This window comes from Myiozetetes cayanensis, unplaced genomic scaffold (assembly GCF_022539395.1).
Source record: "Myiozetetes cayanensis isolate MyiCay16 unplaced genomic scaffold, myiCay2020 scf16, whole genome shotgun sequence".
Lineage (NCBI taxonomy): Eukaryota > Metazoa > Chordata > Aves > Passeriformes > Tyrannidae > Myiozetetes > Myiozetetes cayanensis.
Genome location: NW_026087270.1, coordinates 16443392 through 16460131, shown reverse-complemented (window position 1 = coordinate 16460131; position 16740 = coordinate 16443392). Strand labels below are relative to the sequence as shown.

General features: G+C 53.7%; 2 protein-coding genes across 3 annotated transcripts in view; both read right to left on the bottom strand.

Moving 5' to 3' along the window:
* Window positions 1-1630: 1630 nt before the first annotated feature.
* NRN1L (neuritin 1 like) lies at window positions 1631-4575 on the bottom strand. Its single transcript, XM_050311583.1, has 3 exons — window positions 4482-4575; window positions 2173-2332; window positions 1631-2077 (listed from the first exon to the last, which is right to left on the bottom strand). Exons 1-3 carry the CDS (start codon window positions 4537-4539, stop codon window positions 1804-1806), a joined length of 492 nt encoding a protein of 163 aa, XP_050167540.1. The 5' UTR covers window positions 4540-4575; the 3' UTR covers window positions 1631-1803.
* An 800-nt stretch (window positions 4576-5375) lies between these two features.
* EDC4 (enhancer of mRNA decapping 4) overlaps window positions 5376-16740 on the bottom strand; it is a 28521-nt gene continuing 17156 nt past the window's right edge. For both annotated transcript variants that reach the window (XM_050311417.1, XM_050311418.1), the window contains exons 20-29: window positions 16088-16240; window positions 14700-14736; window positions 13707-13887; window positions 12267-12422; window positions 11436-11551; window positions 10609-10774; window positions 9710-9896; window positions 8488-8707; window positions 7637-7800; window positions 5376-6357 (exon numbers count right to left, since the gene is read on the bottom strand). In XM_050311417.1, the coding sequence (XP_050167374.1) occupies window positions 6165-6357; window positions 7637-7800; window positions 8488-8707; window positions 9710-9896; window positions 10609-10774; window positions 11436-11551; window positions 12267-12422; window positions 13707-13887; window positions 14700-14736; window positions 16088-16240 (1573 nt within the window). In that variant the 3' untranslated portion in view covers window positions 5376-6164. The remainder of the gene's footprint in view (window positions 6358-7636; window positions 7801-8487; window positions 8708-9709; window positions 9897-10608; window positions 10775-11435; window positions 11552-12266; window positions 12423-13706; window positions 13888-14699; window positions 14737-16087; window positions 16241-16740) is intronic.

Here is a 16740-nt window from a genome sequence, read left to right as displayed (position 1 = left end):
CCGGCCGGCGTTTATCCTCTTAGCCACCCTGCCGGGATCCGGCACTAATTCACCCTTAAACACAGGATTGTTGGGAACCGGGAAGGGAAGAATCGGCGGATTATCCCCCCGGCGCTGGCGTTAAACATGGGGAGCGGCAGCTGCCGGAGGAGGAGGGACGAGGTGGTGTCTTGCCCCGCGTCCCATGGGGCGACAACCCGTCGTCCCCCAGCAAGCCCAGATGTTTTGTGTCCCCCTCCAAGTCAGCTCCAGGCTGGTAATGAAACAAATAACATGAAATAAATATGGGGCTGCCCACAAAGCTGAGGGATCGACAGCAACTGCCCAGCTCTGTGGGATGCACCACAGCACGACAACCACAGCAGTGTTTCCTGGCCCCAGAGGCTGGCAGGGGACTGGGACAGCCAGGGTGACATCCAGAGGTCAGGGATCACACGTGACCAGACCTCGCAGGAAGAGGTTTTATGATGAAACAAACAAACAATAATTTTCCCTGGCTCAACAAAGACAGCAGTAACTGAGCTTCTCACTCACACACTGAAGGCTTTCAGCCACGGGCCAGTGGGAAAACGCTTCCCTGGGCCAGAACCGCGTGCCCAGCTGCTGGAATGTGTTTGGGACAGCCTCGAGGTCACCCCAGGAATCACAGAAATGGCAACAACTCGCTACTCAGGAGCTCATCATCACTCCTGCTCGTGGCTGAGCCTGGCACAATCCACGGCATGCTGGCACTCGTGCTGGCCAGAGGATTGTGCTGCCTTTCCCAAGCAGGATCTATTCCCACGTGCCCACCAGATCTACCCACCACCACTGCCAGGAGCTGGGATCTGCACCAGTGAGGAGCCCGGGATCTGTGCAACAGCTGGGCTGGCCCATCTGCAATTCCAGTGGCCCTTTAGGTAGCGGGGAGGGGAGTGGTGATGGCTGTGTCCTGGAGAGTGGGGAGACCCCTCACCAGCCCAGGCCTGGGGGAGCGGGTTTGCACAAAGGGTTTCAGTAGCTGGGGAAAAAAACATCTTAACTTTTCAGCATTAACAGGGATGGGAATTACAGTGTCTTCCACTGACAGGCACACAAGTTTAACAAAGTTAAACTCCCACACGTCATCTTGGTTCAACTTCAGCAAGTCCCACTTGGACCTGGATGAAAGCTTCAGTTCTGTGTTTTTTCATCTCTATCACTTCAGTTAAAAAAAAAACCCTCTCTTCCCTGCAAACCCCAGTTTTCTTCATGACCATGAATACAGAAGGACTAAAATAAAAGGATTGGAAAATAGGATTCCTCACAGAAAATGTCACCGGAGTTGCCCATCAGAGGACAAGCTATCAGCTGCAAAAAAGACAAAAAGAGAAATACACGCCCTGTGCTTTCCTAAGGTGACTTTTAAAATGAAGAAACCATTTGACCCACCCCTAAAGGGAATATCTGCCATGCCCAGCCCTGAAAGCAGCTGTCAGGGAACACCAGGTCAATGGGAATCCCCAGGACAGCCCTCCTGGGGCTCCTGGAAACAGAGACGCTGACCCTCCCTGCTGACCCTGCTTGGGGACTGATCCAGGGAGCATCTCCTCTCCAACCCCCGGAGCTTGGGAAAGGGTGTGAGGGGCGCCCCATGGCAGAGAGACAGGAGAAATGTAAAAGTGTCTTTTAATATAAATATAAATCCATCTGAAGTGCTGCAGGAGAGGACCGTGCCCCGCGAGGGATGCCCGGGAGGGAGGTGGGCTCGGTGGGGACCCGTTCCTGGTCAGAACCAGGGGGACCAACCCATGGTGTCACCTGGGCACCCCCGGGCAGGCAGGGCTAGGGCCGGGCCAGCAGCAGCGGCAGGGCCAGCAGGGCCAGGAGATGGGGGTGCAGGGGGGTGGCCGAGCCCCGCAGCGTGGCCTGGTTGGTCTCAGCGGCCGGCGAGCCCTGGGCGCTGGCCAGGCGGCCCCGGGCGCTGCACAGCTCCTGCAGGTTCCCCTGGAACTGGATCTTGCGGGACTCCTGGCGCAGCGACTCCCAGATGGCGGACGCCTCCACGGGGCACTTGGACAGCACCTCGCTGGCGCAGGCGTGGAAGTCGTCCCAGGACCTGGGGAGGAGGGCAGGAGTGTGGTGGTGGTGGGGGATGCTGGTGGCAGGTCACTCGGCCGTCCCAGCGGCTCCCACAGGGACGGGGACACTCACTTGCAGATGGTGTCCAGCTCCTGCGCCTCCTCGCCGCCCTCCTCCTGCTGCTGCCGGACGCTCTGGGCCATGCTGTCCCCCAGGCTGATGAGGCAGCCAGCGAAGCCCTTGTAGATGGTGTCGCACTGCCCGGCCATGCTCACGGGCTCCTGGCTCGCGGCTGGGGGGGCACAGAGAGGAGAGACAGAGCTGAGACCCTGTGGAACCCCCTGACAGCATCGCCCACCCAGCTCGGGGGTGCCTGGGGTGAGGGTGGCACGGGGTGGGGGTGACACTGGGGCTCTGAAAGGTGGGGAGGGGGTTCTGCATCCCCCTGGACCCCCCTGGCACCCCCTCCCTGGGCACTTGTAGTGAACCTTCGCTCCCTGCCCGGGGTCCGGCACGGCACAGTGTGGCGACCCCGCAGTGATGCTGCCATCAGCCCACGGGGCTCCTGCCCGCCGTGTCGCCTCGGGCCTCCCCAGCTCTCCCCAGAGCCATCTGTCCCGGTCTTTATCCCCTGACAGCAAAGATTAATTTGTGACTACAACAGAAAAAAAAAAAAACAAACCACCAAACAAAGCAAAGGCTCAGCAAGCTGGAGTCCCTGCTCTGACTGTAGCGGGAGAGAGGGGGAAAGAGGGAAGGGAAAATGGAAGGGGAAAGGGGAAAAGGGAGGGAAGAGGAAGGGGAAAGGGGAATGGGAAGGGGAAAAGGAGAAAGAGGAAAGGGAAATAGGAAAGGGAAAGGGGGAAGAGAAAGGGGAAGGAAAATCACAAAAGGCAGAGGCACAAGTGCAACTCTGGCTGCTTCGTTCCGAGAAGCCTCAATTCCCTGCTCTACTCCACAAAGGATTCACCACTGGCTGTGGGATGATGGGTGACAGGCTGTATTGGAGAGGACTGTGAGAGCATCCATGGTCGGGGGAAGCCCCAAAAGAGCTGGTGCATGGCTGGGTCACCAAAAAGGTGTGTGGCCAGGTGACAGGGAAACCCTGCATGGTCCCCAGCTCTGCCCTGGGGTCCCGCAGGGCCAGACAGATGTGGGTTCCCTGGGCCAGTTCATGGAGTTGTGAGAGTTTTGGAAGTGCCATGGGTGTGTGCCAGGGAGGTCTCCAACTGAGGACAGTCCTGCTGGGGACCCCTGAGGGAAGGTGAGCCCAGAAGGAACTGAAAGTTGCCCGGTGGCTGCTGAGGCAGCCAGGATGACTCCAGGGAGCCGCATGCCTTGCTGCTGGCATCCTGTGTCTGTGCCCCTGGAACCAGGTCCTGAGCAAAGCACCTGTGGCCGAGACCAACAAGCCTGACAGCCCATCACAGGGCACAGCACGTGTTTGTGATGAGAGCCCCGGGGCACATCACCGAGGACGGTCTCTGATGGCAGACACGTGGGGCACAAACACAGCAGGTATCGATAAAGTGGGACCCATTGCTCCTCTTTTGACCCAGCCAAGCACGTCTCCCACCAGCCCAGAGACACAGCAGATGCCCACCCTCAGCCGGCTGGTCCCTGCTGCAGGCTGAGGTTTGACCTCGTGGGCTCCTCTAATTCCCGGCAGGAGCCCTTCCCTCCGCCCAGCTCCTTCTGCACAAGGCTGGGCAGGGCAGGCGAGGAAGGAGAAACCAGGAGGGTAAATCATCTCCGCTACCCCGCTGCAAACCCATGGGGAAAAAACCTGCCCCCGGCTCCGTCAGGGAGAAAAACCCCAAGGAAACGCACAGAGGAAGTTTCCCAGGGCGCTGCAGAGCATCGCTTGCTCCCAAGCGAGTGCGAGTGCCGACGCGGCCATCCTGCTCCTGGGGAAGGATCGGAATCACCCACCCTTTGAGCCTGAAATCCTCCCGAAGCTTGTGGTCCCTGTCCTCCACCCTCCGTGCGGTCGGACCAGGTTAACCCCAGCCCTCCATCCTTCTTCAGGGCAGGGATGTCACTGGGTGCTGCTTTGTCCCACGTCCTCCCTCAGCTCACGGAGGAGCGGGAGAGTGTGGAGGGGATGCGCTGGTGCCGGTGAGGGTGCGGGAGGGCAGCAGGGAAAGCCGGCAGGAACGCGGGCTGAGCACACGGCGCTGGTTCGGGACTGGGGAACGGGAGCAGAGGGACCCCGGACAGCGCTGCAAAGCCGCGTCGGAGCATCGCAGGACACGGGACAAGAGTGGATGGATCTCTGAGCAGCGGGACAAGCGCGTACCCCGCTCCCCGCAGCTACTGGGGGTGCGGGAGGCGCGGCGGCAGCAGAGCCGGAGGCGGCCGGGGGTCCCGCTCCCACCCGCCAGCCTCCCCCCCCCAGCCCCGGCGGTGTCCGCCCCGCATCCCGGCCCCGCGGCACTCACCGAGGTGCAGGAGCAGCGGGCACAGCACGCCGAGCAGCCGCCAGCAGCCGCCGCCCATGGTGCGGACCCCGCGCCGCCGCCGCCGAGTGCTCCGAGCCCGCAGCCCCGGCTCCGCCGCCCGCCCCCGGCACCGCCCCGGGACCAGCCCCCGGCACCCGCTGGGCCCGCCCCGCCGAGGGGCGGAGGAGCCCCCGGGGCTGGACCCTGCTCCTTGCAGTTCATCGCGGAACGGTTGGGGTCGGAAGGGACCTTAAAGACCCCTTCGTTCCAATCCCCTGCCACGGGCTGCGACACCTTCCACTAGACCGGGTCGCTCCAAGCCACAACCTGGCTCTGAACGCCGCCAGGGATGGGGCAGCTTCTCTGGGCAACCTGTGACAGTACCTCACCACTCTCACAGGGGAGGATTTCTTCCTAACGTCCAATCTAACCCTGCCAGTTTGAAGCCATTCCCCCTTGTTCTGTCAACCCATGCCCTTGTCCAAGGTCCCTCTCCAGCTCTCTTGGAGCCCCTTTAGGTAGTGGAAGGTGCTGTAAGGTCTCCCCAGAGCCTTTTCTTCTCTTTTCCAGGAGGGAGGAGCAGCAGGAGACATTTTTGCTGTGAAAAGGGAAATTAGTGTCCCCTTCCCACAGCTGGCAGCCCACCACTACCTCCTGGCTCTCCCAGGAAGCAGAGATGGCTGGGACCGGCTGGACTCACATGGGAAAGCTTGAACAGAGACTGGAGAAAATCTGGGAAGAGAGAGGGCATCCTGGCCTCAGGCTTGAGCCTGGAAAGGGTTTGATATCCTCAAAGGCCATGCAGCCTCCCCTCCATCACATAGCAGAAGAAGATCTCCACTTTTTTTTTTTCTCAAAAAGTTTTTTATTGAATTGTTCTTAATGTTATTTCAAAAAAAAAAAAAAGAAAAAAAAAACAAAAAACTCAAACAAAAAAAAAAACCAAACAACAAAAAAACCTTCAAAATTTAGATAAAAAGAAAAACCTTGGTGTAAGAACCAAAACTAATGCCTGAAACATGGACATGCTCCGATGCACAACAGAACCAGCTCGCTGCTGCCTGAGCACCCCAACCCAGAGCCTCTCCTTGGGGCGCTCCAGAGGCAGCACCCCCTGCCCAGCCATGTCAGGTGGGCCAGACCCCATCCCCTGCTGTGGATCTGGAGTTATCAGCCTTCGGAGTAACTACGGGACTAACTACCATCCTGAACTAACCGCTCCCGCTCCGCTGAGCCTGCGCCTCCCCCCGCGGGGAGGAGGGGGCTGAGCCCTTCACTAAGCTGTGGGTACCAGGTTTCTGCTCAGCCAGGAGCTCGGGGCTCAGCGCACACCTCCCTCCTCCTTCGCTGACGGCGGCAGACTCCAAACCTTTAAAGGGGTAAGAAATCCATCGGCTCCCGCTGCGCGCGACTCGCGCTGCCAGCCGGGCCTCGGGGACGGACGGGCAGGCGAACGAGAGATTTAACTCTCTCAGAAAAGAGGCTATTTAGGAAAAAGAAGCCAAGTGAACGTTCAGTGACTATCTGGAACTATACACAGATGGCGTTTTTGCCTTAGAGACATCACACGTGTGTCAATAGGTTTCCTGGCAAGAGCTCTTAACGCAAGCCAGACGTCGTTTGTAACTACTGATCTGCTGGGTGGGCTCGGGTGGGGCAGCCCACGAGGCAGCCAGGTCCTCCTTAGGTCATGCTGGGGGTGACCAGGCCCTGGAGCATGATCATGAGGCGACGTGCAGACTTGTTCAGAGGGTTGTGAGGTTCCACCTGGACGAACTGGAAGAGCTTCTGCCGCACCTGGTTCATGACTGACCCCATGTGGTCTCGGGTGATGGGGTCACTTTGGTCCAGGTGCATCACTGCGTCCTCCAAGTAACTGGAGGAGAGAGAGCAAGGTTAGAACCAAACCCAACGAGCGATCCCAACCTTACTCGGTTCATTTTAGCATTGAAGATGCACAATTCTGCTCCCCACCCACCCAAACTTTGCAGTATGTTCAATAGTCAGGAAACAAATTTTCCTGACTCACAGCAGAGTCTACCTATCCCTTCCTTGACATTTAAGGGCAGCCTACAGCTCCCAGCCTGCCCCACCTGCCACACAACCTGGCAGCTGGAACCAAAGCAGGAGCAACAGCAAGAACTCCCCACGGTGCTGGAGGTGGCTCTGAGTAGATGTTTTCTTTGATGCCTTTGTAGTGTGTGCAGAATTAGTCACTCATTAGACAGTAACACCCTCCGGGCAGTGAGGCTCAGTTCGTGTAGGGTTATATTTAAGGTCTATCCCAGAAGAAGTGGGGGAAGAGCAAGACTTTTACCAGTAAGCCTCTCTGAAGTTCAGAGCCATCAGCTTTCAAACCACAGCCTGAGTAAGGCAATGTGGTCACTGCAGAAGGTTTCCACTAACAGACCAGTTTAAACTTCACAGCAGCAGCTTTAGCCTCAGTTACCATCTTGACTGCAACTTGAAGCTCTTTTCAGTTTTTCTAGCTCGCTTTATCCCTATTAAATCAGGTTTTGAACTCAAGTTAACTCCTTTTTCCACACAAGCCACGTCAAAACCTGTAGGAACCTTAAGAAATTAGTTTTTCAGGGCACATAACAGGGTTTTGACTCACTCACTAAAAATGCTCATGGCAAGTATCAGCACAGTCACTATTTTGTCACACAAGCTTTGCTTGGAACATCTACCAGACACTATTCGAGTAGCTCCTGCTGCCACCTCCCACTGAGCCTTTCTGGGAGTCACGACGAGAAACTGCCAACACAAAGTCCAGGGACAGGTTAAGAATTGAGGACAGAGCAAAGTTGCTCTGGATACTCTGCTATCCAGGGAACAGGGCAGTATCCCTATTTTTGCCTCCCCAGAGGAATTGTTCCTCAGGGAAAGGGGATCACTGCACAGACTGCAAATATTTACAGGCTACGATCCCAGAGGTACCGGGCACTTACAGCTGGGTACTCCCTGCACCGCTCCCTCTGGGCAGCAAAGCTTTCCGTGGCAATGCTGGCGCGTTTTTCCAAGTTCCTGGTTGTAAACATGCCAGGAACAGGCTACAGAAGCTCCAACTTTTGTTGAAGCACCACCTTTCACTTCCAGGCAGTGAATTTAGAGCCAGTGCCAGGAACAGAACCCGATGCTCTGATCATACTCACTTCAACTTCAGCTCTGTACGAGTGCCCAAATCCGAGGAGAGCTGCTGGATGAGGGAGAGCAGCACGGGCTGGGACAGCGGGCACGGATGCTGCCCAAATACTTGCTGAGTATCCACAGTCTCACAGACATACAGGACCAGGTTGAGATCAGCTGCTGTTAGAGCCTGCAAGGAAGACACAGCTAGAAATGCAGAGGAACCAACAGGCAGATGAGGGACACGGGACCTGCCCTGAGGCACTAAACGGCTCAACAGCCTCCTCTGGGAGCAAACTCTGCTCCTGTGCTGTACATGCCAGCAGGGCCATGTTTAGGCTCCTGGTCTATGCTCTGAGGACACCTGTGTCTGTTCCAAGCTGAACAGGGCACAGCCAGGCAGAGGGGAGCGGGTTACTGTCAGCAGCATGGGCATGCCTGCAGCCCTTGCCAGCCCACTGGCATGGCAGTGCTGTCATTCACGGAGGAGTTTGTCTGCAGCAGCTCCAACAGATCTGCCTACACATCCAAAGGCAAAGGCAAGGTCAGGCCCCAGCTGGTAGATCTGCCTGGAGAGGCTTACGAAGCTGCTGCTCTTCAGGGCTGCACCACGTGCCACCCCGATGGCAAAACACGCCGGTTTGCTGGAGGGCTGACACTGCCCTGACAGGGCACGGGCAGGGATGAAGGAACTTCCCTGCTACCAAACTGTGGAACCTGCAAGGCTCTGGCTCCACCTGCACGAGAACAACTCAAGCAGTCCACTGACACAGGTCTTTTCAGTCAGCTCCTGTGTAAGCTTACTGGGACTCTATCCCCCTCCTTTTCCTCCCCATTCCCCAACAAGCAGCGATTGACTGCCAGAAAAACCAGGTACCTGCTGGAAAGCTTGGTTGAGGTGTCCCTGCTGGAGCAGCTGAAGGATGTGAGTCTGCTGGGACTGGAAATCCAAGTGAGTCGAGGGGATGGGCGTCCCGGCTGCCGAGCGCATCGCCTGCACGATGCTGGAGGTGACAGCTGCCTGCTGCTCCTTCATAGCCAGGCTCACTTCTCCTTTAATGACCCTCTGCACCTGGGCCAGGATAGACTCCTGCATGCTGAAAAAACCAAACCAGAACAAAACCCATGGGTGTGTTGGAGTAGGAAGAGCTGAGGGACAACACTGCACAAAGCTGGCACCAGCGAGAAAGCACAGGCTGGTTTGCTTTTTGCAGTGTGGCTCCCAAAGGGTTCATACAAATAACTGAGGCACAGGCATCAGAACTCTGTGGCCAACACCACCGTGTCCCTGGGTGTGCATGGAAGATGCTGGGATTCTGTGCAGGAAAGTGATGTTTCAGGGAACTAAGCCTCTCATTATATATTTTAAATCTTTAATGTTTCTGGCTTACAAGCAAAGTGACCAAGCTGTGGGGTCACCCCCGATCGGGCCCAGGTTCCTACATCAGATCCACCAGATGCAGTTCCTAGTGGGCAGATGACACCTTTAGAGTGAAAACACACACTGTGCCGGTGGCCTGTGCAGAAGAGCAGTTCAGAGTGCAGGCTCTGCTGCTGTGTGTCACACCCTTGTCCCCTGAGGGCTGGATTCTCCCCTCTTACGAAGGGCACAAAGCATCAAACGTGCTGTCCCACAGGCAGAACTGCAGGACCTCCCTGGGAGCAAGCACAGCCCATGCAACAGGACCAGGATTTAGTCGGGTCTGAGGCCTTCCTGGCAACTCTGGCCTGCATGGACGACCCCAGTGTGCTCTGACATATGTTCTAGTGGCCTCAAAGAGGGGTGTTCTGCCCCACAGGTGACCACCAGCCAATCTTAACGCCTGGCAACCTGCCACCAGCCTCGTGGCATGAACGTGCTGGAGGCACCGCCGGGACCACGTCCTGGAACAGGCCCTGATCTCCCAGCTATACAGATTGCTGTTGGAAACCTTATGTGGGCAACAATTCCACCAGCCCACTCGCTTGACCTTACTGTGCCAACAAGCAGCCCCACAGGGCTCGTGGCAAACACCGGCAAACCACAGGGAGAGGTGCCTGTGACACGTGCGTGTACCTGTCACCAGCAATTCCTTCCACGGGCCCAGCTGCCAACTTACTTGCCCACGATGATGTGCAGCTGGTGCTGCACCTCGGCGTGCACGCTGGCCGCCACGGTGGACGCCAGCTGCTCCGTGCTGCTCTGGAAGGTGCTGAGGAGCTGGCGAAGCTGATTCAGCAGCGGGTCCCGCGCCTCCTGCTCTCGTACCTTCTTGTTCTTCAAGTGAGTCTCGAGCTGCTGGATATCTGCAACAAGCAGAGGGGGGAGATGTCTGTGCCATCTGCACCTGTGGAGATGAGCGGGGCGGAAATGCAGCCTGTTCTCCAGCAGGAACAACTCCTGTGCCGGTGTAGGAGCAGAACGCACAAACCTTGTTTTGGGCTGTGTTACACTAACCTAGAAACCCTGCTCCCAGCCTCCCCACCACGTAGGATCACACAACACAGCAACAAAGCCACAAGTTCTCTTCCAACAGATTTTTACAGGTGTTCTTTGTTCAGGGGAGATAAAAGGTGGGAGTGAGGGTGTTTTGTTTCATACACAGTGTGAATGGTGATCTGCATTACTTCAATGCTAATGAAGAAGGAGGAGGAACATTCCTGACAAAAAAAGAAATGGTGCCTGCAGAGATCAAAAAGCTGTATTTGAAAGTACTTCATGAACTGGTCTGATCAAAAGGGAGAAGAACATAAACTCTATTACCTTTAGGACACTTGTGAGGAAGAGGAAAGGTGCAATACAACTGGGCTTTACAACTCAATAGCTGAAGTCAACAGATTCACAGAACGTGGCCAAATGTTTCGCTACATGGGCTACAAAGACCAGAGGTGAATCCCTGTTCCTACAGCACCACCCACAAAAACCTCCTCACTTCTGCTTCTGCTGCCCAGGTGAGAAATGGGAGCACTAACGTAAACAGACAGTGCAGAGAAAACCTGAAGAAGAAAAACCACTCACATTCCTGTGTGCCCTGCTTGAAGGTGTCATTGATTTGCTGGAACATGGACTGGCAGCTCTTCTCGAAGGCCGGCAGCACAACGCTCTGGAATGCTTCCCTGTACGCCGACTGGATCGGCCCCTGCAGGGTGTCGGCCGTCGCCCTCACAACACTGTCTGTAAGGTTCTTACAAGCACACACAGAAGATGCCAGATAGATTAACAGCAGCCTGCTGCAGACTGAGGATGTGAACAAACACTGCAGGTCATTGCAACACACCAACATTAGACAAGGACAGCCCAGTTTCAGAAGTGTGCGTTCCCTCAGCTCTTCCCACTGACCAGAACATCTGCCTGCTGAAGGGCTGCCCAAGAACATCACCACTGCCCTGCAGTTCTGCTGCAGAGCAAGGGAAGATGGCACAGTCAGGCACAACTCCTTTCCCCCTTCCCCTCCTTGCCTCCAACAAACCACCATTCCCTGCCAAGGGAAGTAAGAAGCCTGTGCTCCCTAAATAACATAGAAATGGAGAACAGAGTGGAGACAGTCAAACTTGCACCACCTGGCTGATTGAGTTGGCCCTAAAAGCCACTACTGTGGTGAGAATCTCTACTCTAGAGAAAATGAACAACTTGGTAAATGAAAAAATGTGTTAACGAAGCAAAGAGAGCAGGGGAGCATAAAATGAGCTTGTTCTCCTGCTGAGACCAGGAAAGAGAAATGAGACCACTGGCAGCTCAAGTGGCATTACCTGGAGACAGAGGTGAGGGAAAAAGGTAGAAGAAGTTGCTACCCAGGCAGGTGACAACTCAGTGTCCCCAGGAAAAGCTGGTCTGGTTCTCCTTACCTTTGATTTCATTAGCTTGGTGATATTCTCTTTGAGTGTCCCCTCAACAGCAGTGAGCTTGGCAGCAACAGTGTTACTCAGCTGGCTAACAGTGGGGTCCATGCTCTTGGAAATGCCTACACCCAACACAAACAAGACCAAGTTGCAGTTTTAAGCCTTAAGTGACACTTCAAAACCCAAAAAAAGAAAATGGAATCAAACAATTCTTGGACACAACACAGTGAGGGACAATGGTCTCAAACTTTGGTTGGGAAGCTAAGGTTGGACACCAGGAAAAAGTTTTTGCTAGGAAGGTGGCACGGCTCTGGAAGCCACCAGAGAGGCTGTGGAATCTCCAGCCTTGAAGGTTTTCAAGACTTGGCGTGACAAAGTCACAGCTGACCTGGTTTGGAACAGCAGGTAGCCCTGCTTCAGGCAGCCACTGGCTGAAGGCTTTCCCACCTGCATTTTTTGGAACATTTCTTTACATGGATGGTGCCAGTGCATCAAGGAAAGGCAAAGACAAGCTGAGGTTTGTTCCAGCCAAATCTCAGCATTTCCAAACTCATTAGTCTCTTTTACCTTCCTCCACTGAACAGACTCCAGAGGCTTTACAGATTTACAATGGAAGGTCAGACCACACTGGCATTCCCTCTGGGAGTCTCAGACTCCTCAAAACCACAGCTCCTCCTCTCAGATTACAGAGGGGCCCACGACAGTTTGATGTGCAGTGACCATTCCTCATCCAACCCGACTCCCACTTCATACAGTGCCGGTTCTTCGGCAGAGCGTTTTCCATCCTTAGAGAGCTAACCAGGGATTCACCTCCCAAACCCAGGCAGCAACACTCACACTGGGGCACACTCTTCTTCATCTCGTCACGAATGGTCCTCTCCAGGCGGTTACACACGGCTGTGGACAGGGACTGGGACAGCTGCTGAGACAGGTGCTCCTGCAGCTGCCCGTTGCGCTGCTGCCCTTCCGTCAGCACTCGGTCCAGCCTCCTCTCTGAGGAGAGCACACGTTAAGGAGCACAAACAGTGGATTTCCTCTCTACCCACAACACTCCTAGCCAGAAAGATGTCCAGCAGCCTCTCCTCCTGGGGCTCAGTGAGAGCAAACCTGCAGCTCTGGTGAAAGAGGGGTCTGTTGATAGCATGGCTGCTGTGTTCCTATTAACAGGGTGCTCTTAAACAAACGATCAGGGTGAGAGAAGAGCTCTGGAAGATAGGGTAGAACATTCAAACAGCTAAAAGAAGCTCAACACTAGTGTCCCCTGCCTATTGTGGGTTAACCCAGCTGCCCTGTAGGCAGCTCAGCCCCAGAGAGCTGCTTGCCTGTGGGTTGAGATACAGAGAGTTTAAGAGGTAAAGCAAGAGCTGCACGTGCCAGCCAAGGAAAATAAGGAGCCAACACACAAATCCAGCTTCAACAAACCAACAAACCCCTACAAAACAAACAATGGAATGACAATTCAATTGCTGACAAAACTCACTGCAGACATGAAGTTGTGCAGAAAGGGAAACGTTATTCTAAGTATTACAGTACAGCTGTAGACACTGAAATTCAGTAGAAAGCTATTTAAACTCGCTATGAACATCACCCTGATGGTCAAAAAAGGAAAATCCAAGACTAATTAATAGAGAAAACTATGGTCATAGAAGTTAAGAGTGGTGTCAGACCCGATATGGCTAGAGCTGCTCGTTTGGGGAACATTCAGTGCAGTAAAAAAGGTGCACAGGACACCAACTACTCACAATAGAATAAAAATAATTGGATCCCAGGTTTGAAGGCACCAAAAGAAAATACTTTTCAGAAACACATAAGTGACCAGATGTATAAATGTGTGCAGACAAGATGATTCTATATCCAGCCATGCAGTATGGCAGTCAGGTGCTATTTCTGGTGCAAGTACTGACTTGCCTTAAGGAGAAAAGGAAGGAAAGGATCATCCCCTAATTGCTCTTGTGCAACTGGCCACTGCCTGAGCTTGGATAATGTATTAGGTGCACCTCTGGTCTACACCAGCACTGCAGCACTTGTGGCTTAATGGGTAACTAAGATTAAGTGGAATGGAGAGAGTGTCAGTTCCTTTCTGCTGTATTTCTGAGTTTCTTGCCCTCAGAGAGGGACTGGGATGAACTGAAATAGTTTTACTGCAGCAAGGTAATCGTACTGCACCTTTGGCCCCTCACTGCCAAGGTCCTTGGACTCCCTTTGCCTCCCTCATGCCTCCAGTGTGCCTTGCAGCCTTCCACTCAACTGCCATGCAACATCTGCAAGCAAGGATACGCTCCTGCTCCTGCTGGGAGTCAACCACCCTCTCCATGTGGCCCATGAGGGAGCTCTGGATGGCATCCAGGTGGTCCGTGAGTCTCTGCAGCAGCTCCATCTGGTTCTGCCGCAGGTCGGAGAGCTCCCGCTGCTGGCTCCTCAGGATGCACATCAGCTCGTCCTGGAACTCTGCTGTGACCTGAGCACGGACAGGACAAGCACTCATTTCCAACAGGATCAGAGATCAGTTGAGGTTTTCTGCTCAATACTGAGTCACCCCTTGTTCCTGGAACTGAAGCCTAACATGTAATGCAGAAACCAGGGCCAGCCTGTTTCTAAGAACTTCTGTCCCAAGGCATAAACTGATACAGCAAGGTTCCTGAATGGAATTAATAAATGCTTGCTTGGACTATCAACTGTTCAGATTCAAGACTCCCTTCAAAGCTCTGGCATCTAAAAGAACACAGAAGAAAACAGATTTTATTCACTTGTGTGGCCAGGTAATGAGAGAGTGTACAGGCTTCCAAATGGAAATAATGACCTCAAACACTTCTGAAAGACTTGTGCAGTCAAGACAATAAGGAGGTTTCTTAGAGCACTTCTTCAGCTCTTTCACTTATGAATAACCAAACAACTGGAGAAGTATAAATCTACAGTTTGTAATCTCTCCACATGCTCAAAGTAGCTAAAGCAAAGGAGGCACACACATCAAGGGCAGGGATGTGTACAGGTCAGCACGGCTGCAACCCTCCCTTTGCTTGGGAACAGCTTGTCCTGCTGCCAGAGCACAGGCAAAGGTGAGAAGGAAGTCATCAGCCTGCAGAGCACAGAGCTGCTCCTGCTCTGCTGTGTATCAGCACAGAGCAATGCCAAGCCCAAGTGCAGCCCCATCCTAACCTGCTCGGGCACCACCCCCGGTACTTTTCAAGGACCTGGGATGAACTTTCTCTAAGGTCTTTTAGTAAGACAGTAAATAGAGCTGGAGCACCACACAGAGCAGCTCTGACTCACCTGGTTGTTAGAAGATCTGGGTGACTGGTTCACATCCCTGAAAATAAAAAGAGAAAGAGTAGTAACCCAATTATGTCAATTAACTTCCCTTATTACCCCAGTCTTCTGCCAAAACAGATCACACATTTTATGGTTGCTTTAGATTTCACACTCCAGCTCATACTCCTGTTTTGCCTTATTGTAACATGGAGAACGAGGGCAAGGTGATGAAATCCCAGCCCTTGCAGCACTGTGACCTCATCACTTGGAACTATTCACAGGTCCTGAAGTTCCTTACAGAGTGGTCCCTTTGCAGGGAGAAGACTTTAACAAGCTGTTAACGAGGGCTGTTACAAAGAACAATACACGCCGATTTTTCAACTTTGTCCGAATTCGAAGCCAGGGAAGACCTTCCCAATCAGCTTTCAAAGGTCTGACATTTTACACCAAAATAAAAACAAGTATACATTTGTTAAAATTTAGAATTAATCAGCCTCAAATCATCTAGAGCGACTCCTGCTCTCAAGGTGAAGAACCTAGTGAAGCAGACCAAAGAAAAGAAGACTAAAGAAAAGCACTGAACTGATCCACTGATGCTGAGTGTCTCCATTAAACTCACAGATCTATGAAGGAAAGTAAACATTTGTGGTTCCCAGGCAGCATCCACTCAGCAACTTTAAAAGGACTGAATTAAAATGAGAGTCACTTTAGAAGCCAAGAACTTCTGGGTGTCACTGTGCAGAACCACAGCCAGAAACCTAATGCCACAGCCCATCTTTGCTGTGATCTGCACAGTTAGAGATCCAAATTATGGAACACAAGGAGAGAGCCCTGTGCAGGAGCTGTGCTGCTCTTCTCACACTAATTCAGACAGATTTGGTCTAAAGTGCCACAGCCAGACCTTTCCAGTCATCAATTTTCCCTTACAGGACGTTGATATGGGCATGTTTAGAAATACAAAAATGCAGCAAGCAGGTAACAAATGATAGATATTGTTGAACAAGGGCACTGTGCCAGTGTTCAGAAGCCAATTAGAGACAGAGGCCACTGTGATATTCCCAGCATCACAGTTCCAATGAAGCCTTCACTGAAACAAGGAAAAGAATCCAGTGTCCCACCACAACTTCCAATTTACTTCCCACACATTCCTCTGAAGCCCAGGCTACATTCTGGATTTTGAGTCCCAGCTGGAAAACAGTGCAGAACTTATTCCCATGCCCCTGAGTGGGAACCAGTGGCAGTGTCTGAGTAACCAGCAACACCTTCTGTGGAGTTACTGCCCCCTGCACAGCGGGGTGAGGGTTGGGAACACTTGGCTGCTGCCCAGCCTCAGACCATAACGGCTCAGCAGGTTGCGACCCTGCACAGCTGGTCCCACAGCCACCTGCACTCTGGCAAGCCCAGCGTACCCATCATCCTTCTTGCCCTTCCGCTTTAGCTTTGGGGAAGCCCGGGGGGATGCCTTGACTTTCCAGTCCTTCACAGGCAGCCTCTGCGCAGACGCTTTGGCACCGAATCCACCTGACGTAGAAGCCAAGCTCGCAACTTCATCATCGTGGTCACTACGAGGGAACAGCAGGGAGAGGACATCCGTCACTGGCAGTCTGGAACAGAGACACCTCCAGAGCTCAGCACAGCCCGCTCTGCTGCGATCCAGGTCTGCTCAGGCTGAGCTCGAGGGCTGAAGGGTCCCTGCATGAGGGACGGCCGTGGCTCAGGCAGGGTGGTGGGACGATGCCTGTCCTTGTTACACACACACAAACCCTAGGACAGCCTAGCAGGGAACCCACTCACAGCACATCCTCACAGCTTCACAGACAACAAGCACTGAACGTAAAAAGCATTGCAGGAACAGAGGAGAACCAGCTGAGCCTAAGAACAGACTTGGAGGCTTTCATCTGCTGATCAGCTCTCCAGTACAGGCTGCACCATTTCAGTCTGAATTTAAGTGTGGATATGGATGAACCCTCGGATGTCAAAGAGGCCTGAACCTGTCAGGCACACAGAATATGCCCACAGAGCTTTAGGGGGGCTCGTGAAAGATGTCAAAAGTAAGAAACTA

Coding starts and splice junctions, on each gene's coding strand:
- NRN1L (XM_050311583.1), bottom strand. CDS start 4,539: ATGGGCGGCGGCTGCTGGCGGCTGCTCGGCGTGCTGTGCCCGCTGCTC. Junction 2,333..4,481: donor CCCGCTGCTCCTGCACCTCG/GTGAGTGCCGCG, acceptor GTGCCCCCCCAG/CCGCGAGCCAGGAGCCCGTG. Junction 2,078..2,172: donor GAGCTGGACACCATCTGCAA/GTGAGTGTCCCC, acceptor CCTCCTCCCCAG/GTCCTGGGACGACTTCCACG.